The 25,917-nt window shown below is 44.7% G+C and overlaps 2 protein-coding genes across 5 annotated transcripts in view; both read left to right on the plus strand.

Moving 5' to 3' along the window:
- The first annotated feature begins 741 nt into the window (after positions 1 to 741).
- man1b1a (mannosidase, alpha, class 1B, member 1a) lies at positions 742 to 11,861 on the plus strand. Its single transcript, XM_011604452.2, has 14 exons — positions 742 to 1,025; positions 1,438 to 1,572; positions 3,321 to 3,429; positions 3,695 to 3,888; positions 4,106 to 4,245; positions 5,889 to 5,995; positions 6,769 to 6,960; positions 7,696 to 7,844; positions 7,929 to 8,117; positions 8,616 to 8,806; positions 8,996 to 9,116; positions 9,336 to 9,530; positions 9,731 to 9,862; positions 9,976 to 11,861. The coding sequence occupies exons 2-14, from the start codon at positions 1,471 to 1,473 to the stop codon at positions 10,183 to 10,185; spliced, it is 2,031 nt and encodes a 676-aa protein (XP_011602754.2). The 5' UTR covers positions 742 to 1,025; positions 1,438 to 1,470; the 3' UTR covers positions 10,186 to 11,861.
- A 10,832-nt stretch (positions 11,862 to 22,693) lies between these two features.
- whrna (whirlin a) overlaps positions 22,694 to 25,917 on the plus strand; it is an 82,021-nt gene continuing 78,797 nt past the window's right edge. For all 4 annotated transcript variants that reach the window (XM_029838006.1, XM_029838008.1, XM_029838009.1 and 1 more), the window contains exon 1: positions 22,694 to 24,199. In XM_029838006.1, coding sequence (XP_029693866.1) covers positions 23,459 to 24,199 — 741 coding nt within the window. In that variant the 5' untranslated portion in view covers positions 22,694 to 23,458. The remainder of the gene's footprint in view (positions 24,200 to 25,917) is intronic.

Genomic DNA, 25,917 nt, shown 5'->3' on the forward strand with positions numbered 1-25,917 from the left:
TAGAGAGTCCAACCCCCTCGAGAAGACTGGTTCCAGAGCCCTTGCTGTGCGTCGAGGTGAGGCCGACTATGTCTAGTCGGAACTTCTCAACCTCATGCACCAACTCAGGCTCCTTTCCCACCAGAGAGGTGACATTCCATGTCCCTAGAGCCAGTTTATGCAGCCGGGGATCAGACCGCCAAGGTCCCTGCCTCCGGCCGCTACCCAAAACACAATGCACCCAACCCCCTTGGCCCCTCCTGCAGGTGGTGAGCCCACGGGAAGGGGGTCCCATGTTGCCTTTTCGGGCTCTGCCCGGCCGGACTCCATGGGCAGAGGTCCGGCCACCAGGCGCTCGCCAAAGTGCCCCACCCCGAGGCCTGGCTCCAGGAGGGGGCCCCGGTGACCCGCATCCGGGCAAGGGAAACTTGAGACCATTGTTATTTATCTTCATTAGGGGATCCTGGGCTACGCTTTGTCTGATCCCTCACCTAGGTCCTGTTTGCCATGGGTGGCCCTACCAGGGGCATATAGCCCTAGACAACGGAGCTCCAAGGATCATTTGGACACGCAAACCCCTCCACCACTATAAGGTGGTAGCCCAGGAGGGGACAATTATTTGTGTCTTAGTAAAATATTTCCTTACTTTGAATATTTCCTGCCATCTTTTATTCCTCTAATACTATTATAACGGATCATACCAACAAATAATTTACTGTCGTCACAACACATTTTGAGTATTCCCCTTTAAATGACAGACGTTTGGGTCACGTGACACGCTCATTTCCGCGTTTGTGTATTTTGGATCAACTGTATTGTGAACTTTAGCCATGTTTGCATTTGATTTGAGCGTTAAAGTTTGAAAAGTCGCTGTTTAGCAAGCAAATGGGGAATATTGGAATTGGTTTTCCGCTTATGTTACCCCTTTGTTTTCTGGGAGGCCGGAAAGCAAAACGAGAGAAGAAGACAGCTAGCTTAAATTGGGTGCCTGTAGTGCCGTTGTTTTAGCTAAGTGGAGAACACGGAGCAGCCAACCAGGAGCAGGGGTGAGAGGCAAGAAAGAAGCCTAATGTGGGCTTCCAGATGTATATTTTTACTCTCCGACACGCTACTAATGTATAGGCACACGTTATCAAACCATAGTTAGCAGTTAGCCTCTTTAGCTTGTAGCATGTGCTGAATCAAGAAATAAATATTCAGCTTGCGCTTTTTCCCTCTTTTATTCCACATTTTCTTCAAACCTGTTTTGCTTTTTAGCTCTAGTAGTATTCCATTTTAGCTCTAGTAGTATTTCATGTATTCCATTTTTAGTTTGAATATGAGAAATAATCCACATTTTTAAAACAATGCCATTTTCTTTCTCATACTCGCTAACAGATTTTTAATGCAGCAGAGGGGAGAGTACACATCAATAAAGGAACTAACCACAACTACAGTGACTGATTCTTTTTCTTGCAGGTTCTCTTTGCATCTGCCCCCTCAGATGAGAAAATGTACCCCCCTTCCAGGAAAGATTTCATTGCTCTGACTCTTCCTGATTCATCCAACCACCCTTACAACAACGGCAAACACCGGAGGCAGTCCTGCTGGAGGGTGAGAGGTCCAGTTTACTCAGGCTTTTGGGCTTCCTTCACAGGAAGAAGGACCAAATACATGTGTTCCGACCAGCGACATTGAATAACGTGTTGCTTTTATTAGACTTGATGGCACATTGAGATGTGTCTGATTGCTGCTGCCCTGCTCAGACCTGAATGTGAGCAAAGAGCTTCACCTTCTAAGTGTCCGACTTTGTGATTGTTATTCAGGTCACTTTGGTGAGACTGAGCCGCTCTCATTCTGATGAAAAGCATCGTTTTACTTCAAACTCCATTTAGTTTCTATTTGACAAGGGACAGCCTGCATTCCTTTGATAAAAGCTTCACTACGACACATTGTGTCTCGTCACTGTACCGGCAGAAAATAAATTGCGTAAATCTCTCTCACTCTCTTTCCCTATCTCTTTCTCTCTCTGGCCGTATTGTTTTTCATTTTATTATTTTTATTTGATAGTGTGATCCTTCTTACTATGAGCCCATAACACTTTCTGCTTGTTTTACTTGTGTTGCTTTGCTTATAGGTGTCGTGGTTTTTTGTAAAGTTGCTTATATTCAGGCTTGCATGACTTTCTGCTTTGTTATCGGTTCAGTAGCGTAAAATGCGTCACTAGTGCGTCTTCTCATACACCTTCACTTCATTGTCATATTTTGAATGTAAACACTCTACGCATTCAAGTGCAGCATTGTGATACCGCTCTTGTTCATGATAGCAAATTTGCTAAATGTACCATTTTAATAGAGTTCCTGGAGTGAAATGTACAATTTATCATTTATCTGTTCATCTGTGGGCATCATTTGAATCTCTGGCTATTGGCGGTCATTTCAGTAATGATTAAGCCGGATGTACTCATGTCCTGGCTGCAGTTAAAGAGTTGGAGCCAACCTTTGAGTGGTCTGTGGGGTCAGCGCCATACGTCACATAGGATTAAAGATACATTAACAGAATTTTTGCAAGCTGGCCGATGTCGGTACTTGAATCGTAGCAGCTGGGCTGTTGAAGGCGTTTCACCTCTCATCCAAGAGGGTTCATTAGTTCTCGCTGACTGTTTGGGAGCTCCAGATACTTGTAATCATCTGTAGCCATTAACACATTTGGAGCCTCAGTCACCTGGTTGTTGGTTGTGCTGATGGCTCCTGAAGAGTAGACGTCTCTGGAGCATCAAACCAGCATTTTGAAATTTAACGGAATTTCTAGCTCCACTTTACACATTCTAACATGTTGAGCTTATTGTGAATGATTGAAACGCCTTATATTATTCTTCCAGCCATCCAGTGAGGACGACCAATGATCAGATTATGCTCTCAGTTTAACGAAAGCATCCCCTGTGTGTTTCATCACAGTTGGCGGTTGATCTCTCATCCGTTTCATAGTGTTGCGTGAGCATTAATTAGAGCCTGTACCAGCGCTTCCAGAGGCCCACCTGTTTGCCTCCTGTCCCCTGAGAGCCTGTCAGTCTGTCACCTGCCTCTAAGCTGCTGATTCCAGTCGCTTTGTGTTTTTATTTTGGAGCAGCTGCTGGGTGTGATCCATCAGGTGAAGACTCTGACATGTTGAGTTCGTACGGGGTAAGAAAGGCAGGATTTCCTCCAGACTCTTCCGTGTCTGCTAATTCAGGGAGGGATTAAACAATGTTGAATGGTTTTCAGAAGCCCGGGGTAGAGGGCATCACGGAGGGTGGAGAATGTGCTGACGGAGCTTTTGTTGTTATGCGTATCAGCCCTGGTCCGCTGTTTATCTCCCCACAGAAATGGAAGCAGCTGTCTCGACTCCAGCGAAGCCTCATCCTGTTTCTGCTGATGCTGCTGCTTATATTTGGACTTTTCTCATTCCCCAGCATCACAGAACAGTGGAGAGGTAAATCACATCATCTTCCCGTCACAACACGTTGTTTTCTAACAGTGTCAGCCACACGAGGAAATGGAGCTCACTGATTGTGCGCTATTAGATGTAAAAGACAGTAAGTTTGGCTTTCCTTTTGGATTTGAAGACAGAAATTGTAAACTTGTGGTAGCAGTGGGTCATTAAATCTGCAGCAGCGATGAGTATTTCTAAAAACATGGCTCTGTATCTTATCTGAGGTGTGGATTCTCTCTCTCTCTTCTTTCTTTCTCTCTCGTAGGATTCTCTGACAGGGAAGGATGGCTGGAGGTGAATGACAGAGGGGTGAGGACCATTATTCCAGGTGGAAAGTCTCTCTCAGATCAAGCTGCAGAGAAAGACCCCCCCCCAATGGTCAGGCCAGATGTTGGTTCCGACACTGTGGAGGAGACGAGAGACCAAAACATTCCCATGATGCCAAAACCTCCCATTAAGGTTAGACTTTTTCATTTTATTTTGGTCAACAGCATTGAAAATGTTAATTATTAATAATTACATTTTTTCCCCAATTTAATTAGTCATCATGTCACATTCTGATTTTGATAATAAATAGCTTATATACTGCTTTTTAGATCATTGTATTCCATTCCTGAGGTGGGGGTTTTAATTATATTTATAGCTCCTTTTCTTTTTATCTAATCTCAATCCTTAGAAAAAGGGCGCAAGCAAGAGAGGTCCACCCAACCTGCAGAAAAATGTGGGTGCAGCCCTGCCGGACGCAGCTGAAGGAGAGAAAAAGGAGCTGATTGAAAATGAGGGAGGGGAAGAAGACAAAGAAGAGAAGATTATCAGGTAATGCTCCACCGCTTCACGCCTGGGACTGCTGAAAAAGGTAGATGAGATTTATTTTAAATATAGCTTTGCTGCTCCCATAGCTTAGCATAGCCCATCATCAGCTAATATAAACTGGTTTTAAGCTATTTTTAAACATTACTGTCTAATATACAGTGGGGCAAAAAAGTATTTAGTCAGTCACCAATTGTGCAAGTTCTCCCACTTAAAAAGATGAGAGAGGCCTGTAATTTTCATCATAGGTACACTTCAACTATGAGAGACAAAATAAGTAAAAAAAAAAATCCAGAAAATCACATTGTCTGATTTTTAAAGAATTTATTTGCAAATTATGGTGGAAAATAAGTATTTAGTCAATAACAAAAGTTCATCTCAATACTTTGTTATATACCCTTTGTTGGCAATGACAGAGGTCAAACATTTTCTGTAAGTCTTCACAAGGCTTTCACACACTGTTGCTGGTATTTTGGCCCATTCCTCCATGCAGATCTCCTCTAGAGCAGTGATGCTGCTTGCTGATGGAAGGAGGTTTTCACTCAAAATCTCACGATACATGGCCCCATTCATTCTTTCCTTTACCCGGATCAGTCGTCCTGGTCCCTTTGCAGAAAAACAGCCCCAAAGCCTGATGTTTCCACCCCCATGCTTCACAGTAGCTATGGTGTTCTTTGGATGCAACTCAGCATTCTTTCTCCTCCAAACACGACAAGTTGAGTTTTTACCAAAAAGTTCTATTTTGGTTTCATCTGACCATATGACATTCTCCCAGTCCTCTTCTGGATCATCCGAATGCTCTCTAGCAAACTTCAGACGGGCCTGGGCATGTACTGCTTAAGCAGGGGGACACGTCTGGCACTGCAGGATTTGAGTCCCTGGCGGCGTAGTGTGTTACTGATGGTAGCCTTTGTTACTTTGGTCCCAGCTCTCTGCAGGTCATTCACTAGGTCCCCCCGTGTGGTTCTGGGATTTTTGCTCACCGTTCTTGTGATCATTTTGACCCCACGGGGTGAGATCTTGCGTGGAGCCCCAGATCGAGGGAGATTATCAGTGGTCTTGTATGTCTTCCATTTTCTAATAATTGCTCCCACAGTTGATTTCTTCCCACCAAGCTGCTTACCTATTGCAGATTCAGTCTTCCCAGCCTGGTGCAGGTCTACAATTTTGTTTCTGGTGTCCTTTGACAGCTCTTTGGTCTTGGCCATAGTGTTAAACTAACAGGTTCAAACAGGTGCCATTAATACAGGTAACAAGTGGAGGACAGAGGAGCCTCTTAAAGAAGAAGTTACAGGTCTGTGAGAGCCAGAAATCTTGCTTGTTTGTAGGTGACCAAATACTTATTTTACTGAGGAATTTACCAATTAATTCATTAAAAATCCTACAATGTGATTTCCTTGATTCTTTCCCCCCATTTTGTCTCTCATAGTTGAGGTATACCTATGATGAAAATTACAGGCCTCTCTCATCTTTTTAAGTGGGAGAACTTGCACAATTGGTGACTGACTAAATACTTTTTTGCCCCACTGTATGAGAAACAAAGTTGTTTTTTGTTTCCATTTTGCCAAACATGATTCCATTTCAGTAGTCGATAGCATTTGTCGCAGTAGATGTTGCTAAATGAAAGAATTTGTGTTTTCCTCTCACAGCTGGAGAGGAGCCATGATCGAAGCTGACCAGGCCACAGAACCTCCACCCTCAGCCGTCGACAAAGGCCCGGTAGCTCCAGTCCCAGTTAACCCTGCCCCCCCTGAAGGTCAGTCCTGCACTCTGGCTTTCTTAAAAATATCTCTGGTTCTTTCCAGGACTTTTGAGTTGGTAAACAATCAAATCCCATTGATTTGATGTACTGTATTTTCCAGACTAAAAGGGGCACCTAAAATCCTAAATTTCTCAAAAATTGACAATATACATATAACCCAGTGCACCTTAAATATTAATTCTGATAAACGGTGCCCAAAACTCTGACAGATTGTTTTAGTGCGTCTCTGTAAGCTGGAGCCATACGTACTGTGACAACTGAACAATGATGAGTTATTGTGCACGAGTTGAGTAAAGTTTGATTTATCTGACTGTTTTGTTTTGCTTAATGCGCCCCATCATCCGCCTTTATAGTCCAAAAAATACGGTGTAACATTAATCATATATTCACAGAGATATATCTAAATAATAAAGATGTCTTCAGCGTTTATATCCTGAATTTAACATTTCTAAAAATTCCAGCGCTAAACTTTAAAAGGTATTGCTCAGTCTTCACTCTTTCTTTTCATCTCAGCCAGATTTCAGTGCTGTCCAGGTTTACTTCTATAGGCTGTTTACAGACGTGAGATTCAGATTTCTCTCTCCGTAGAATGTTTCTGCGACGCAGCAGGATATGAAGCTGCAGTATTCACACACTGCACAGAATATTGTACAAAAATTGTACCGAAAAATACAAGAATGCTGGGTATTTTTGAGGGACAAAACATACGTTTAGAATCGAAACCTTCCTTTTTCTTCACGTGTTGTTTTTTCCTCCATTTTCTGTAGCGACTGGTGGAAGTGTGGACAGATTGGAGGTGGTACGTGATACCTTCAGGCATGCTTGGAAAGGCTATAAGGATCATGCGTGGGGTCGTGACGAGCTCAAACCCATTTCCAAGTCCTTTGGCGAGTGGTTCGGACTTGGTTTGACACTTATTGATTCTCTGGACACCATGTGGATTCTTGGCTTGAAAGAAGGTATTCCTTGTGTTTTGCTCAATCTCGCATTTAGCTGGGTACATTTTAATGTTTTATTCCAAATCTGATGTATTATACACCCCCCACATCTTTAGCAGAGTTAAAAAGCTGCACTTAGAGCTGGGTGTGTTAATTAAATATTAAAACAGGGACTTTTTTCTCTGCTCGGGATGTTAACAGTTACAGTAAAAGTCCAGATGAATAAATAGATTAAAAGACATTAACTTTGGCCCTGCTGCATTAGATGTGATTCTTATTTCCGCTGTTTTTATTGCGACCTAATTTTAGAGAAGGGTAACATAAGAATAGAATAGTATTTATATCACACGATCCCTACAAGGTGGTGTGAGCTGAGTTTAACAAGTATAAAGCATGTCTGCTATTTGCAGAGGCTCATTAATATCTGCCTTATTAGTACAGTGTAGTCGCATATTTTAATCAAGTAAAGGGTGGTATGGCAGATAGGTCTTTTGCACATGGATACTTTGCATTTTGTCCAATATTATGCTAATATGCTTGCTAATGACTTGCTAATGACCAGCTGCCGAAAGATGTCAGTCTAATTTGTGCAGTTCTGAGCTTTTGACAGCGTATTCCTGATAAATGTGTCTCATATTTGGTGCTGACCTTGGGAATGTTTTGTAATGATAAATAGAACTCACAGGTGTTTTTATGAGCTCATCACAACTAACATTAAATCTCTGACGCTGCGTGTTGTCCTGCGCATCACTCCAGAGTTTACAGAAGCAAAGAGCTGGGTGGAACAGGAGCTGTCCTTCAGCAAGAACACGGACGTGAACCTGTTTGAGACGACCATCCGCGTCCTCGGTGGTCTGCTGAGCACCTACCATCTGACAGGAGATCAACTCTTTCTTGACAAAGCTGTGAGTTCTTGCTATTTTGGCTCACGCTGAATCATTTAAGATAGTTTGTATGTGCTGCTCGAATTCTTTTGCTTCCATTTCCAGAAAGACCTCGGGTCCAGGTTAATGCCAGCCTTCAATACTCCATCTAAGATCCCCTTCTCGGACGTCAACATTGGGAAGGGAACAGCCCATCCCCCCCGATGGACCACAGACAGCACGCTGGCTGAGGTCACGAGTATCCAGCTGGAATTTAGAGAGCTGAGCCGCCTCACTCAGGAGCCGCAGTACCAGGTCAGGATGCCAGGAAGCCTTAATTAAAGGAAAAGTGCTGCCGTTTATCACACATTTCGCTGTGTCATTAGTTCTACTTCCCTCTGGAGTAAACGAAAGAAATCGAGGCTGTTAATATAATTAATTCTTAGGTTCTCTGGGTTTGAGCTCAGCAAGATTCAGACGTTAAACGCAGCTCAAAAACACTCGTGTGATTAACGTGACAAGCAGCAGGGGTGTTTGCATTAAATCCATCATGATGTCAGCTTTTGAGTGAGAAAGCTCTGAGTAATATCAGCTCCCTTCCACCTAAGCTAAATAATTTCTGTCACAGTCTCCGCAGTGTGTGAGATGGATTCTAATGAGCCCGGTTTCATCAGCGTGTGAAATTACTCATCGCGCCTCAATAATAAGCCATTTTTCAAATGTATTATCTCACATCAGCTGTGAATGATACATTAGTAAATGCCAAGTAATGGCTTTATTTTTCTTTTCTTTTTAATATTTTTTTCCCCCCAGGAGGTGGTGAATGAAGTCATGAAGCAGGTCCACAACCTGGGAGGGAAGCAGGACGGGCTCGTACCCATGTTCATCAACACCAACAGCGGCCAGTTCACCCACAAGGGGGTGTTCACGCTTGGAGCCAGGGCTGACAGCTACTATGAGTACCTGCTAAAGCAGTGGATCCAAGGCGGCAAGACCGAAGACACGTAAAAAAAAATACTTTCAAAATAAAATCCATATATATACACACACACATATATTCATATAAAAAAGGTGCAGCCATGGTTTATTGTTTGGTTCCTTGTCAACCCGCTTCAGGTCCAGGTACCAGTCAACGTGGTGACGTCACTGTGATGTGTTTTATGAATAGAGCTCTTGTTTTTGGTGCTTTTAAGGTTGTTGGAGGACTACCTCCAGGCCATCGATGGAGTGAAAAAGCATCTTGTGAGGCAGACGGGACCCAACAGGTTGACATTTGTTGGGGAGTTGTCTCATAACCGCTTCAACCCAAAGATGGTAAAGACAAGATCACTTGCACATTGTAAAGGTTTAGTCTGACTTGTCTGTGGTTTGGGGTGTAGTTTATTAGCGCTGTGCTTTTGGGAGAATCAGAGCAGAGGGATGTGATCAGACTCGATCATGAGATCAGCCTGTGCAAATCAAACCTCTCGGTTTCATACCAGTTCTGTCTCATCACGTCCTGGTTTTGCTCTGTCGTCACTCGTCATCCCCCAGGACCACCTTGTCTGCTTCCTGCCCGGAACTTTAGCACTGGGGGCCCACAACGGCCTCCCGGGGGACCACATGGACCTGGCAGTGAAGCTCATGGAGACGTGTTATCAGATGTACAAACAGATGGAGACCGGCCTGAGTCCGGAGATCGCACACTTTAACCTGCAGGCCAGCGACAGTCAGGACATATATGTTAAGGTGATCTTGGATAATGCCTGATAACTTGTTCAGTTTTGCCACATCTCTTCCTTTTTCTGTACATACTGTAGAACATTTCTCATGGCACAGTAATGCTTTTGAATCGGGGTGCTGCTGACTTCATTTGATGTTCAGATGTGCCCGTTGTGCCTGTTGGAATATGTAATTTAATGTTGATGACAAATTGTTGTGTGCTCCAGCCTGCAGACAGACACAACCTGCTGAGGCCCGAGACGGTAGAAAGCCTGTTCTACCTGTACAGGTTCACCAAGGACACCAAGTACAGAGACTGGGGGTGGGAGATCCTGCAGAGTTTCAATAAGTACACTAAGGTAAAGACGACTCGCCAGAGTATTTCAGTTTGATTTCATTTCAGTGATTTCCATTTGGTATCTTTGGTTCTACTTTCATTGATGAGTGATCCATCCCATCCATCCCCCTTCAGGTCGCCGGTGGTGGCTACACGTCTATTAACAATGTGGAAGACCCTACCAACCCAGGGCCAAGAGATAAGATGGAGAGCTTCTTCCTGGGTGAAACGCTGAAGTATTTGTACCTGCTCTTCTCTGATGATGCAGAGCTCCTCCATTTAGACAAGTATGTCTTCAACACGGAGGCCCACCCTCTCCCCATATGGCCCTCGTCTCCCAAATGATGCTGCCACACTAGAGGTCTGGAAATATCAGCGCTACTAAGTTCTGCCCAGGTTCAAAGGCCGAAGACCATCCATGCGGGACTTCTGCGCCAGTGAGCAGAAGCTGCTTGTCATTTTCCCTAAAGGGTGTTGGAGCCGGTCTCTAATGGAAACGAGCCTAACCTGGCTGGTTGTTCTCATGCGTATGAAGAGAGCATCAAGGCTGCGGAGCACGCCTCCATTCAGTGAATTCACAGAAAAAAAAGAAGAGCGTGGAGCCAAAAGGAACTCAAAAGGAATCCAGTTTTCTTTTGAACCCCTCATAAATCTGTAAAGAATTTGTTTGTGATCAGAAATCTGAATAGAAACAGAGAATTGGGAGTTTCTTGTTACTGGCTTTCTGAATTCAAACATGAGCAGATTGTGGTGCACCCAATAATACTTTGTTACAAGAATGAGGCTCTAAAAGAGCCCTGAATTTGCATCCGCATCCGCATTGCACTTGAAATAAGTGAGCAGTGATTATTGCCTGGGCGCCGGTCCTGGCGCGTGTCTCCATGTGGCGTTTGTGACAGCGAGCCCTGGTGATCACATGACCTGTCCTGGATTCCGCAGCCTGTTCCATGTTAGAGGAGCAAGAACAGGCTCGCACCAGAGGAGCGGCGCTGACTGACGCGTATCTGCTGTCCACAATGTCCCGGTCCTCCCGACTCTACCGTTACTGATCACTGGCGTCAATAGCAACACAGGGCTGCAGTCACAGCCCGGCAGCAGCGCGCGTGCGTGCGTGCGTGCGTGCGTGTCAAGGTTAATTTGAAGTCACAGTAATAATAATGAATGTCTACATTGTTTCTATTTGGTGTGGGGTTCCATTTTTTGATCGAGAGGAGCACTTTTCAGTCATTTCCTTGCGCTTGAAGTCCCCAGATTTGGTCTCTGCTGGCTTTGATGTTGCTTTGTTGTCACGCTTTCAGACAGGAGGAGGAACCAAGGCGGGTTTAAAATGTCGGTGGCTCTGAATTTCAAAAAGGACGCTTTGTAGAGTCATTTATGTTTCATCCTTTCCTCAAATCCTAAATGAAGTTTCTCACGGTGATGCATCCATCGCACATTTTGGGCCTTCATGGTCCAAATCGTCTGTTTTTGTTGTTTTTTTTTAACCACAAAGCCATATTCTGAGCCACATCACTGAATGTGCAGTGCTCTGCTGTGCCTGTTGAAATTGTATATAATAGTTTAATCCTATTTGTTAATTGCTGCTGTATCAGTGGTGTCTAAATGTGAAGTATCTTTGATTTGGGTTGATGCGGGGAAAAACTGTGTAAATATTTTGTGCGTTTATTTGATGATAGTTTAAACCTGTAACATTCTGAATAATTATGTCATCATTTACTCTTTTTTTTTTTTTTCAATTTTAAAGACCTTCTCATGATTTCACACCAACAAAACCCAATATCATTGACCTCATCCTCTGGGGACCGTGCCACAAATATCCGGAATATTTGTTTAATAGCTAAACAATCCTGAATACGGAGCAGTTTGCTGGGGATTTCTCATGTTTTGGTGGGTTTTATGTGCAACAATGTCTAATAATGAAGCTATTTTCTCAGGTTGATATAGTGAGAGGAGAATAAATCAAAGCTCTTGTTTTTAATTCTACTGGGAATAAAGTCTGAACTTGAGGCATTTGCACTTCATGTGGGAAGTGGTTCATTCACGTGGCTTTTTGCTCATTTTAAATTCCTGGCGGATTCAAATTGATGGTTAAATATATCATAACGTCTATTAACGTTGTCTTTGGGATGATTCAAGTCAGACCTGACCTATTGAGCACCAGTAGTTTCTTATGGTTGAAGTGACTTTCTCAGACAAAACAACCTTTCAGATGAAACGTTGTCTTTGTAGCCACAAGGAGAAAGAAGTGAATTCATTTTTGAGGGATTATACTTTGATTTTTTTTCCATTCTATATTTGTGAGGCTGCTGCCTTTGAAGTGGCAGGCAAATCTGTTCCCTCTCAAAGCAAAGTCCATCTGTGGAAGCTGGTTCTGTGCTGCAGTTTAATCTGAGCCTGTTTCAGTAAAGCATCAAATGAGACTTTCTCTGTATTCCCAGGGAGAGTGTGTGGGTGGAAATAGAAAACTAGCTATAGCCTCGTGCTTCACATATTTATAATTACTGATGGAAACAGAAGAATTGACTGGTTCAGCTCTGCGGTGAGTTCCCACATCAACTGTAAACATCACTGCTTCACCTTCTCACAGCTCGCTCCTTCACAATAATTCCTCAGTTTTTGTTTTTTGGATCAATCTGAGGCCACTTCACACAGCAAAGTTTGTGAGCTGCAAGTATTTAAATACTGTGTTGTGGGTTAAAGTCTATATTTTGTGTTGCTAATGTGAAGCCATAAAGAAATGAACGTTTTATCCCTTTTATTTTTTTTTCCAAAGCTGCTGGTGCGCACCAACAGGATCCGCGTTTGTGACCCTGAATCAAGTGCTGAAAACACGGATCAATACTGTTTTTCCAAGGTTGATCGATAGATCGAGCAGTGCACGAATCCATCCTGACACGTCTGCATAACCATTTTTATACTGTTGTTTTCAGTTTGCCTCCTCACCTTTATCAAATCCACATGAACTCGGATCGAACCTTTTGTAATTGGGGTGCAATTTGGATTGTCTTTCTAGTCGCCTACATTTTTAAAATAAAGATTTTTTAAAAAGAAATAAAATAAGGTGTGCGGTCTGTATTTTTCTACATACAGTATACATAGTTTGAAAGTCCAAACAGGCCGTTATATTCCTCATCGTGGTATTGTTCAGGCAGCTTCCCATTTCTTCTCTTGAAATTGTCTGCTCTGTAGCCTCAGTATGATGAATCAGAAAAGTGTTGCAATAAATTGTCCTTGAAGGTCCTTCTGTGACAACAGCAATGTGACAGAATTTAATTTGTGTGTTGAAGGGGCTAGGGGCAGTGGGGGTGTGACTGAAAGCTGTGAATCAAGGATGTTGGTCAAATTAAACGATTTTAGAAAGATTTTAGTGAAATTAAATGGCTTTAGTTAAAGGAAAATCGATGAGAGCAATAATAACAGTAGTATGCGTAATGCAAGTTAAAGACAACATAAATTAAGTTGAGTGACCTTGCAAAAGCCTGGTCAACTTTTCTCATCAGCACTTCAGGCTTATATGGGCACAGCAACTCACCTAAGTAAGGGGGGGGGGGGGGGGGGGGGGGGGGGGGGGGGGGGGGGGGGGGGGGGGGGGTGGGGGGCAGCAAATATGGGTTTAAAAAAAAAAAGCCATTGCAAAAGTTAGCGGTGAAATGATCAATAGTGTCGGTAGTCCAACACCAGGGGGCAGCAGAACCCATCAATCATTAGTGCGAAACACGTTAGCCAAAACACGTCCTGATCACCAACATCATCATCATCATTATCATCATCATGGTCCTGCGATGTGGTGTCTGTCTGCTCTGCTGCAGATGTGCATCTTCAAAAAGTCAAGAGGCTGAGGAGAGAAGTAGTAGAAGGAGAAGATGTTAAACCCACTGAATTCCACTGTAGTGCTGAAGCCCATGGTGCATCGAAGCAACACTGCTTCAAACGAGTCTCCCGGCGACGCGTGTCACATCCTGGCTCAGCCAACGGGCCAAAACATCATGTCCAAAAGTGTTTTCCAATATCATGTCTCCAGACAGCACTCGCAGCAAAGGCAGCATCTGAACAAACAGAAGGCCGACACCTGGCTGCTCGCTCACAATGGCCTGTTTGAACTTTGGGAGTGATTTCCAATTGCAAGGCGGGTAATGTGTCAGCAATTGGAAGAATATCGGAGACAACGGGCTGCCTGTGCTGCAAATGTGGAATGTTTTGGGGGTTTTCTCTCTTTCCTCTGAATATTGACTAGCTGTCTTGGAGCAAACAGCCCACAACATAAAAATGTATATTTTTCCACTATAAGTGTGTCTTTATTATATCTTGGATTGATACCTTTTTCCCTGCCACGTTACCTTGAAAAAGAAATGTTCAAAAACACCCTCCAGGTTTGTGCGATCACAGACTTTAGAAACTTACAGTTGCAGGTAAGTCTGATCTTTCAGGTGGTATTTGAACACTTACGTATGGATTTAATGATAAATTATCCTCAAAGATCCTTGACTGAGTCAGGATTTAGTTACAGGAGGGAGTTCTGCAGCTTCCATTTCTAAAAAATGGGGGATACTTTGAACATCCAGTTTGCCGTGATGATAAAACTATGTAATAACAAACACGCAATATCTCAGCTTGAAAACACAGTCGGCTCTTCTCTCTTCATTTTGTGCTTCTTGACCAAGATAATGTTCTCTGCAGGCGCCCATCAAACCAGATGGTGGCCTCACGTAGAGTGGCAACGCTCCATGGTTCCTGCTCTCGGGCGTTTTGCAGGTGTCATCATCGCGTCGGCACTAATGCAAAAATGAAACCTGACACTTACACGGCGCAGTGGGACGGCAGTTAGCACAGCTGACTCACACCAACCAGTTCCTTGGTTTCCTTCCAGCGCAGCTTGGTGTCTGTTTCCCCCCTTGTCTGCGCGGTTTTCTCCCTGGTCCAGATGCCAGCAGAAATAAGAAAGGGTCAACAGAGGCCCAGCATGTCTTCAAAATACATACAAAAGTGCTTTCTTCCTCTAAAGCGCTAAAATTGGCCTCAAACTAGACAGAAAACCCAAATGTTCCAATTTCTAACCACATTATAAATAGGTTTCGTTTGCTCAAATCCATTGCGCAACTGCACGATTTGCTGTTATTTATATCACGCCAATTTGCCCGGAACATTTCTAGGTTAAGAGGCACCTTCAGGAAGTGTGATTACACGTTAGCTCATATAGAGAGCAATGTTCTGCGTATAGGCCTCTCGTGGAGATTTGCTCAGCACAAATACTGAGAGCAGTGGGAATCACACTCCAGCTCCCCCAACAGCAGCATATAAATTATATCCTGCTATGTGTCAGCATTCGCAGCAATATATCAAGGAGGGAACGGTTTTCACTGAGATGTTGCCTTGAAACGTTATTATAGGGACATGAGTTTTAAAACCGCTCATTAAATCACCATCAACAGTCTCCTCTCAGCGTGCACGTTGTGCAGATTTAGGTGCGTCTTTAACGGATCCAGGCTGCACGCGTCTGATCTCTGTGGTCGGGAAGGACGGAAGAAAGGAAACGCAAATGGAATCCCGTTCAGAAATGTGTCTGGCAAACACGGATCCACGTTAATCTGACCTGTGCAGCTTTTACTCCACAGGCTGAATCCAGCATTGATTTATGATTTCTATCCAGATCATCTCTGTGGAATACTTGCATATTCCAGGACTGCCCGTGTCAGCTGGTACTATGTATCTTTTCTCTATATATACATGTATATTTCAGTGTGTTATCTTGGACTTGAAGATGAGTTAATGTGCTCGGAAACCTCCTTCACATAGGAGAGAAGCACACAGTTTCTTTGTATTTGTATTGGGCTCGAGATAAACAAGGGGGGCATTCTTGAACGCTTGGGTCACATTACTCTAAGAGACATACAGTGTAGTGTCTCTGGAAAGACGGGATAATACAGAGAAACAGTTGCTGCCAAGTCCTCTCTGCTTAAAAGTAGGAAAACACAACAAAAGGGGATCACGGCTTTGCTCAATCAAAACAGCAAAATGCAGCTATTCATCCACTGAGGTTTGGGTTGGAATAACAATATTGTGACTCTGTCCACGTTTGGAAACTTTGTCCAACAAGAGCAGTTTAGGAACCTGGACAAGCTGCACCATTCATTTTCCCACCAGTCCTCATTTGCACTGTGTTCTTGAGTCTCACCTAAATCATCTTATACGTGAAGCTATGACACGTGTCCTCAGCCTCAGGATGGAAGACATCCCATGTCAGCTCCTGAAGAACTCCCACGACTATAAATTTTGGAGTTAGTCTCTGTGGCTTCAGTGTCGAAGGTTGGAATCGACTTCTTCTTCATTTTATATCCTATTACTGACATTTTCACCCTCTGACACCACGAGAGTCGTGTTTTTCTGCAGAGACATTTAGTACTGGCTGACCTGCCCCTCTGTAGAGGAAAGGACGGGGCCACGCTGCTCGGATGCAGTGTGTGTGTGTGTGTGTGAGACACAGCGGCAGGTATCATGGGAGTTCTGCGGGTCATGAATCTGCCACTGTTTTTTCCTGCAGAACCTTGGACGGGGAGACAGGGAGGATGCTACAGCAGTTTCCAGCCTGGACGACCTGCAGCTACCATAATAAACTGTAGAAATAAGCATTAACCTCAGACAGGTCATTATTTTAAAAATATTTCATGTTTATTATTATAGAAAACAGCTTTTCGTCCGATCATAACAACCCCCATCCCGCATCGACTACTGGGATGCCCTTCCAACGGGGGCGCCGCTGTGTCCGGTGAAGCCGCTTCAAATGGTGGAGAAGACGGTGGTCTGGTCCTCAGCTAACCAAAGTGGGACCACGTCACCCCACTGATGATTGAGCTCTGCTGGCTACCTGTAGCTGGCTGCAATAAGCTTCAGTCATATATGCGGAGCTACAGAGTCCCAGCTGGATCTGCTCCCTCTTACTTGAACAATCTTGGAGCCCATGCTAACTCTCATCCACTGTGTCTAGCAAAAGCACCTGCACAGGCTAAACGACCCTCCCTTCCGTCAAAAAGCACTTATATTCCTCCTCCTATCTCATCTTACTGTTACTTGTGTAGTTTCTCTGCCCCCCCCCCCCCCCCATCCATCTACAGGTATAGCCATCTTTATAGCTGTATGCTGACCTGCTGACCCACTCTACTCTTATACCAGTGGCTTATACTATTAATGTATCTGATCTCTACCTATTCTCTCCTCTCCTCTCCTCTCCTCTCCTCTCCTCTCCTCTCCTCTCCTCTCCTCTCCTCTCCTCTTTTCTCCCCTGCCTCTCCTCTCCTCTCCTCTCCTCTCCTCTCCTCTCCTCTCCTCTCCTCCCTCTCCTCTTCTCTCCCCCCTCCTCTCCTCTCCCTTCCCCCTCTCCTCTCCTCCTCTCCTCTCCTCTCCTCTCCTCTCCTCTTCCTCTCCTCTCCTCTCCTCTCCCTCCTCTCTCCTCTCCCCTGGCCTCTCTCTCCTCTCCTCTCCTCTCCTCTCCTCTCCTCTCCTCTCCTCTCCTCTCCTCTCCTCTCCCCTCCCTCTCCTCTCCTTCCCCCTCTCCTCTCCTCTCCTCTCCTCTCCTCTCCTCTCCTCTTTTCTCCCTTGCCTCTCCTCTCCTCTCCTCTCCTCTCCTCTCCTCTCCTCTCCTCTCCTCTCCTCTCCTCTCCTCTCCTCTCCTCTCCTCTCCTCTTTTCTCCCCTGCCTCTCCTCTCCTCTCCTCTCCTCTCCTCTCCTCTCTCCTCTCCTCGCCTCTCCTCTCCTCTCCTCTCCCTCTCCTCCCTCTCCTCTCCTCTCCTCTCCTCTCTCTCCTCTCCTCTCTTTTTCTCCCCTGCCTCTCCTCTCCTCTCCTCTCCTCTCCTCTCCTCTCCCTCTCCTCTCCTCCTCCTCTCCTCTCCTCTCCTCTCCTCTCCTCTCCTCTCCCCTCCTTCCCCCTCTCCTCTCCTCTCCTCTCCTCTCCTCTCCTCTCCTCTCCTCTCCTCTCCTCTCCTCCCTCTCTACCCAGCGCCCCCATCAGCAGGAGGGTCCCCCTACATGAGCCTGGTCCTGCTCAAGGTTTCTTCCTGTTAAAGGGGAGTTTTTCCTGCCACTGTTACTTGTTTAAGGTCAGGCCCTGGGATTCTGGAGAGCGCCTTGAAACAATATGGATTGGAACAGACGCTGTATAAATAAATAGGAGTAGGAATCCTCACAGGGGTCACGGGGTCATCAAAATCTGCACTGCAGAGGAATTCCTGTCAAACATCAGGTTGTCAAAGAAAAAACCAAGGACCCCAGCAAATGACAATGAATATCAAATCCAAATAAATAAATCAAAACCCTTCTGTTTTTTTCTTGTCATTACCTGCAAAGAGTTGGATGTGAGCTGATCTCAGCTGTTTCCTAGCAACACCTGTTAGATGATGTGGTCCATATACCATACCACATATAGATCTAGGTAATGGCAGGTTTGATTCTTCTCCTCCCCACACACACACACCTACTGATGAGAGTAATTGGTTCAGCACGCCCATAAACTAAACACAGCAAGAAGCAGGATGAAGCTGCAGCGTTACCGGTTTAATCAAATAACTGGAGAACAATGCAGGATTCCGATTCTGAGGAAATTATCTTTGCAAATTACAGCTTTTGTTGCCTTAATCGGAATCAAACAATTTGTTTCTTGGAAAATCATGAGGCCACTACTGACATTGCATGACATCATTGTTGCATCGTTAATCAAAGTCTTGACAGAGGTTCGAAAACAATTTATGATACATGGAGGCTTTTCTTTGACCTTTTCAATTCACTTTGTTCAACGATCATGGAAATAACAATATCTCCCACTTCCAACGCCCACCTGTTCATTTTCCATTTGATGAGACCCGATACCCTTGTTAGGCTCGCAGTCATACGCAGTTAAGCCAATTAAGTGAAGTATTTAAGCCCTGCTAAGCCTTTAAAATGATTAGAGTTAAGCATGAAATGTAGTGATTTCATTGACAGCAGGTATTCTGTGTCGCCGGGGTGCTCCAGTGGAACCAGGCCCCACGGTTTAAACACGACGGCGTTCTGACAGCGTTACTCTGCTGGCTCCGTTTGTGACACCCGGCAGCACAGGTGAACACGTTCAGCTACTTTTTTGTTGTCGTTTACAGCAAATAAAAGCATGATGTCAGAACTGGGAATATGTGGCTCGGCTCTGTGCTCATTTTTGGGTTTGGGGGCGTGTGTATTGCACTTCCTGTCACCTGTTCAGCCTCCCCTGTTGTCTCACAGCCCCCCTCCTCCTTTGAATAAGCTGTGCTGCCTCTCCAGTCTGTGTCCCCTGCTGGCGTCGGCACCATTGGGCCTCTTTCTGACTGCAGTTTCCGTCTCCCATTTGTGATGTTTCGTGTGTTTTCGATGCATCTCTTCCAGGAGTTTCTTGTATGTTATATTTTAGCTCAGGTCAGCCTCCTATGCCGACGATACCGATTGATTGTTTCAGCTTCCTCACATCGCCGGTGTGTTTCAGGATTGGTTCAGTTTTGGGAATTGAACAGCCTGGATTTCTCACGTGCACATTTCGGAGCACGATCGATCAGTCTTGCTCTCTGAGAACCTCCAGCAAATCTTCTGTGACATCCGAGGTCTCAGCTTAAACTTGAGGGGGTCATTGATTTTCTGATAGAGCTCGGAGGCTCGCTGTTAATAGCACTGTTATTTCTTTCTAGAAATAGTAATAAATGAATAAAATAAATAAATAAAGCGAAATAAATCCAATACGCTTGCGTTCATTGGTTGATGCTGCTAACATTCTATTATTTACTATTTAGTGGTTGTTTATGTCATATATTAAATCTTATTTTTTTATGTTATTACCTTTACTTTCCAACTTTATTTCCTGTGCTGGAGGATTAGAGTTGAGCTGTTGTGCAGAACAATCATTTTTACCACTTTTAGTATTGTTGCTGGGCTAAGTTAGGTTTTCTGCTTTATCAATGTGTGTGTCGGTAATGTGTGTCTTTATTTCTAGTGTGTTTCTTCTGTGGATATTGTGCTCAACATTCATGAGTGTTTACGATTGTGTTTTGATTTTCCATGTTCACCTTTACTCATCTGATTGTGATACATTATTGTACTGAGAGCAAGAGAATGAATGAAAGAATGAAACTTGAAAACTGACACTAAGAAGAATGGAGATCAGGACTTCGGAACTGCTGCACACTCTCTTTCTGTCTTCAAGCCTTCATGCATGTGTTGATGTGCTGCGCCACTCTTAGGAGGCAGAATTCTAGCTTTACACCTCTGGTGATTTTAGTCAGCTGTATTGTCCCCCCTGATATATATGTCTATATATATAAGATCTTATTCATTTTAATGGCTTCCTCTCTGTTACCAGCCTTGCTGATATGTGCTGTCAAATGATTTGACACATTTTTTGTCACCAAATAAAATTGTGCATCACCCAAGACGTCTCCCGATGTGCAACTCATCATGTGACGCCGTTGCCAAACATTTGTGACAAACTTTCCGAGCTGAAATACCCACTGCATGTTAATGACTTGGAGTCTACAGAGACCCGACTGGCTAATGACTGAAATTCCATGTTTTGGTTGAGCTGTTTCTTTATGGAAGGCTGCACAGATACTGCGGCAGTGCCGGCAGTCAGCAATTTGCTTCGATCTTAACGTCACCTCAGCAACAATGCGGAGCTGAGCTCATCTCAGCTCCTCTTTACTCATGTCAAACTCTTCAAAATAGAGCCTGTGCCTGCAGCGCATGTCTCTTCAACAGTGACACGGTGTAATATATATTTAGTGTGGGCGAGTCTTTCAGAAAACTGAAATAATCTAAGATAAATGAAGCTTGGTGCGAATTGGAGCACTTTTGTTTCACATTTATTCTACTCTCACTTTTATAAATCAAATCATACAAAAAAGATTATTATTATTTCTGATGAGTCCAGATTGACCCTGCTCCAGAGCATGGGGGTCAGAAGAGAGGCATCCTGCTTCGTGCTGACTGTACCAGCCTGTGGGGGCAGAGCTCTGATCTGGGGGGGCTACAGATGGTCAGGTCCAGGTTCAGCAACAATATCTGACCAAAGAGGTCAGAGGTCAGCAGAACACCTGAATATACCCAACAACCAAGTTGTTGCATCAGTGGATCTAATCTTTCCCTGATGGCACAGGCAGATTCCAAAACGCCAGGACTCATTGGGAGCAAATTCGGATTCGGGGAACACGAGACATCATTTTCACACATGAATTGGCCAACACAGAGTCCACCTTAACGTGCTGGAGAAGGCTTTACGCAGTGGTCCGACTCTACCATCCTCAATACAACAGCTTGGTGACAAATTCATGCAACACTGGACAGAAATAAACCTTTTGATGCCAATGTGTGCTGGAATCAAAGCTGAAGTTGGTCCAACAAAATATATACTGTATGTATATATCTGTGTGTGTGTGTGTGTGTGTGTGTGTGTGTGTGTGTGTGCATATGCTAATCAATATTGTTGGGGTCTAGGGTTTCAGGTCGTGTGTTGTTGTGGTCCTGCTTGTTTCTTCCTGCAGGGGGCGTGGAGGAGCCGATATCTGCTCCAGCCGGTGCTGCAGGTAGGCGCACCTGTCGGCAGTCTACCTCAGGCCACCTATTTAAGGGCTGAAGAGAATTGTCTTTATTTTATTATCATGTGTTGTACCATATGTTTCTGTTTTCTCTTAGAAGCACTTTAGAAGTTAGGAATGGTAAAATGTTTAGTAAGTGGAATAAAGATAAGCAGTCAGTTGACCCTTCCTTGACATGAATGTTGTTTAGACAGTTGGAGGCAGGAGGAGACAGTCAGACGGAAAGAGTTAAACCCCCATCGTAGAACGTGACAGAATAGTTTACTGGTGTTGATAAGTTCCTCTGCAAGAAGGTGAACTTTGAACTGGCCATTTGGGAGACAACGGAGAACAAGGACTGTGTCAGCATCCAATGGGACTGGAAGAAGAAGACGAGGTCATCCAAGAAGAAGGACTGGATTGGACTGAATTAGCATCAATAATTTACATCTGTCTTTCTATAAAAGACTGGGCCAAGGGATAGTTAGGTTGTCAGACTTCATGCCCCGGCAATAGACTCTGTTATTGTAGGGTTATGAACTGGCCCGGAGCTCTGTAATATTTGTATCTTGAATTCATTCTATTTGTTAAATACATTTTGAAATTGGCATTTGTTTTCTTGAAGTCTTCATTCAAAGAGCACGCGGATTGGCAGTGACACACGAGAGGTATTGCGATCCAACAGGGCGGAGCGCCTGTCTACCATTGTCGGGGAGCTCTCATATCAGAATGGTAAAACTGACTCTTGTTACCCCGTTATTGGTTGTTTACCACTCGTTGATACGCATCTCCCTGCTCGTTCGAGGTCTCCACGCGCCCTGCTGGGCTGGAGAACGCGCAGGACCTGACTCCCGTCTTGGCTCCGCGCTGGAGCTCTCCGTGCGCCCCGGAAGACTGGACGAGTGCTGCCCTGCGGTCCAGGAGGACTGCCAATTTGATCTTTTAATATAAACTCGCTTTTTGGACTTTTTCCCACTGCGCTTTGCCTGCTTTCGGGTCCTGGAAAAAAACGAAACCTAACACAAAATACTGTAATGATATAATTCTGAAGCATATCCCATTGATGTCGAAATGTGTGAGCTTATTAATGTAAAGGATTTGGATGGGAACTGAATTATTAAAGTCAGGTTTAAGAAGTTGTTGGCTGTGCATTGGAGAATAAGGGCTTGTTTGTATTGGCTATAAGGTCCTGCGTCATTTCCTGGCAGAGGACAGCGACGTGAGAGCCACCAACCCTCTCCCCCCTCCTCCTCCTCCTCCTCCTCTTCCTCCTCCTCCCTCTGCCGCCTCCTGTAGTAATGTCTGGATAGCTGAGACACCGGACAGCGGATCACTTACTGTCTCCAACCTGGACGCACAAGACATAGAACAGCGTCAAAGAAACACTTGGAGATGCGTCGTAGCTGTTTGTGCCGCCGCTGGATGTATAAGAAGTGAACGACGTCGTTTGGAAGTAAAACCGAGTGGAATAGTGCGAACTCGCTGGGACGCGGAATTGGAGCGCAAAAAACGAACTTTTTCCCTTTTTTTTCGCTCCTGGAACAACCTTTCGGTCTATGCCCGGAGCTCGCTCGACTCGGTCTAAGTTCCGCCGGTGTTGAATTGCGCCTGGTGGAGCTGTTTGGCGGACACCAGAGAAGCGGTGTCTCGGCAACCACCTGACCCCCTGGAACCGAAGCCCGCAGCGAGTGACACAGGCCGGCGTCCTTCCGCGGCTCATTTACTTAAAGCTCTGACGTAGCTGTCCACGAGACTGGCGCGCGGGGCTGCGCGTGGAGTTTGCGGAATCGTTTTGCTGCCGTTTCAATTGCGTTAATTGGCAATGCGAACATAATTGTTTAATTGATTTTTGGGGGGAATAATTAGAGTTGCCGCTGTTTGCTCTGATCCAGCAACCTGCGGTGGTAATTTGATGATTATTCAGGTATGGTTGTGACCGGAGCACGTCTCCCCCGGCGGCTGTGATGTCGAGCTCCGCGCTGCTCCCGCGCCTCAAACGCATCACGCGTGCTCACTAACCACGCGCCAGGGTGGCACCGTGGACCGGCCACACCACCAGGATGAGCAGCACCGACTTGGAGCGCATGTCGCTCAGTTCTTCGGCCAACTCGGTGGCTTCAAGTGCGCGAACACTTTCGGCCAATGTGAGAAAGCTCCACAACGCGCTGAATCTCCTCCTGAGCGACTCGGAGCGGGAGCAATTCATCCACTGCCTCAACGTGTACCACTCCAAACGCAACGTGTACGACCTGGTGCAGACCCTCAACGTGATCCTCAACGCGCCGAGCAAACGGCAACTTTTGCCCATGCTGCGCCTGGTCATCCCTCGCTCCGACCAACTTCTTTTTGAGCAATATACCTCAGAGGGCCTTTATTTAAAATCGGATTTAGGGGCAAGCAACGGCAGCACCGACACCCCGCCGAGCGATTTCCCCACCGCCAGTCCAACTCTCCCGGGGAATTTTTCACCAAATCCGTCTGAGTTCCAAGTGGCGTTGCGGGGCTCCCCGGATAGCTTCAGCACCAGCAGCGACGGGACAGCTCCCCTGGTGCCGCTGCTCGGACGGAACTTCATCCATGAGCCGCCGGGGGAGCTGCGGCAGGTCACCATGAAGCGGCACAAGAGCAACGAGGGCCTGGGATTCAGCATCCGCGGCGGTTCTGAGCACGGGGTCGGGATCTACGTGTCCCTTGTGGAGCCTGGGAGCCTGGCGGAGAAACAGGGGCTCCGAGTGGGGGACCAGATCATGAAAGTCAACGACAGAATATTCGAAAAAGTCACCCACGCTGAAGCAGTGAAGGCAAGTTTATTTTTGTGTTTATTTATTCAGCAGCGTTGCATTGTTTTTCAGTGCAGACACCTACTGTTTGTTCCCATTTTGTATAAAGAAAAACATCTGCTCCGCTGATGTCTGGCTTTAGGACGCACAACTGACCTTTGAAGGGGGCTTCTTGTTTGCAGCAGCAGCGTGGTGTAAACTGAGGACCTGTACTTTAAACAACAGGCAACGTGTAATGGGATGCTTTCCCGGCAGATGGTAACTAGGGTGTGTGTGTTGTGTGTGCGTGGGTTGGGGGGGTAGTGCTCTAAAGCTATAACCAAGAATAAAGACTGGGGTGCTTTAGCTCTCTGTGAGTGGCTTTAAGTACCCAATAAATCCTATTAGCAAATAAGATGGAAAAAAGAGGAGGTTTGCACTATATAGACTGATTTAGCAGTTTTACCCAATCAGACTCTCTGAGGTCGCCGTTGGCCTACGCGCTGGCCGTGGCACCGAAGAAGTGTCTTTTTCATACAGTCATTGGGTCTCTGCTGAGTTCATTTATTTATTATTATTATTATTATTATTATTATTATTATTATTATTATTATTATTATTATTATTATTATTATTTAGCATGCAAACACACCCATTACACCAAAAGACAAAATATGCATTGCACAGCTAGAGATTTGTTATCGTTCCAATTGCCATCTTCTTTTTCGGCTGTTTGGATTTAAGTTTAAAGGTGTTTTAAGACATTTATACTACAAAGATAAGAAATGGCAACAACACTCATTGTTTTTAAAAGAGTGAGGGTCCTCTTGTGACATGTATAATGTTACTACATTATTCCTAAAACTCCACCTTTATATTTTTCTCCACTTCTGCTGGCTAATGCTCTTTTGTGCATTAATTAAATTATTATATATATTATTTATTTGGGAATGTTCTGTTTTATTTATTATAATATAGTTTATTTTAAACAGGTTAAAAAAGAAACAGCAAAATAAAGACACATCTATATCACAAAATGGGAAATGACAATGACAGTAAGTTTTCTGCTGGCCATATAAATGTTCTTTTTAAATTCTATAAATAAAGAACAATCAGATTCATCATTGTATATTATAAAAAAGGAAAGATACATAGAAAGTAGCACCAAGAGGAAACAGGACAAACAGGCAAGGTAACAGACAAAACAACAAAGTAAAACATACAATAGGTGGTCCTTCTAGGTCCTAGGCGTCAAACTCTGGCCCGTGGGCCAAATTTGGCCCGCAATGTAATAATATTTGGCCCGCGAAGCCATACCAATTGACTATTAGAGCTGGCCAGCTGGTATTTTATTAAATATATAAATATCAAAAGGTTTCCTGTTATAGCTGGAGGAAGATTTTATACAGCTAATGCTACAGATGCAAAATAGTACTTAAGATGACAATATTAAATTTTTCACATGAACATATCTCAAACGATTGCGTTTATATTGATGGAGACGGCTGGTGCAGAAGCACGTCCTCCTCTGAATCACCTCTGGGCAGCAGTCACAGCTGGAATCTCAAGATTGTGTCTTAGTCATTCCAGTAGATCAGCAGTAAGTGGCACGCATGTCCTGATACAAAACAAGGCTACATCTTGTGATGAGGTGTAAAAAATAATATCCATCTGTTGGCAGTTAAATGAGGCAGTTGCTGGTCAACTCCAGCAGATCTTTAAGTGATCCATTTAAATACCAGAGCATTAGGCTGGCGTCC

This window comes from Takifugu rubripes, chromosome 6 (assembly GCF_901000725.2).
Source record: "Takifugu rubripes chromosome 6, fTakRub1.2, whole genome shotgun sequence".
Classification (NCBI taxonomy): Eukaryota; Metazoa; Chordata; class Actinopteri; order Tetraodontiformes; family Tetraodontidae; genus Takifugu; species Takifugu rubripes.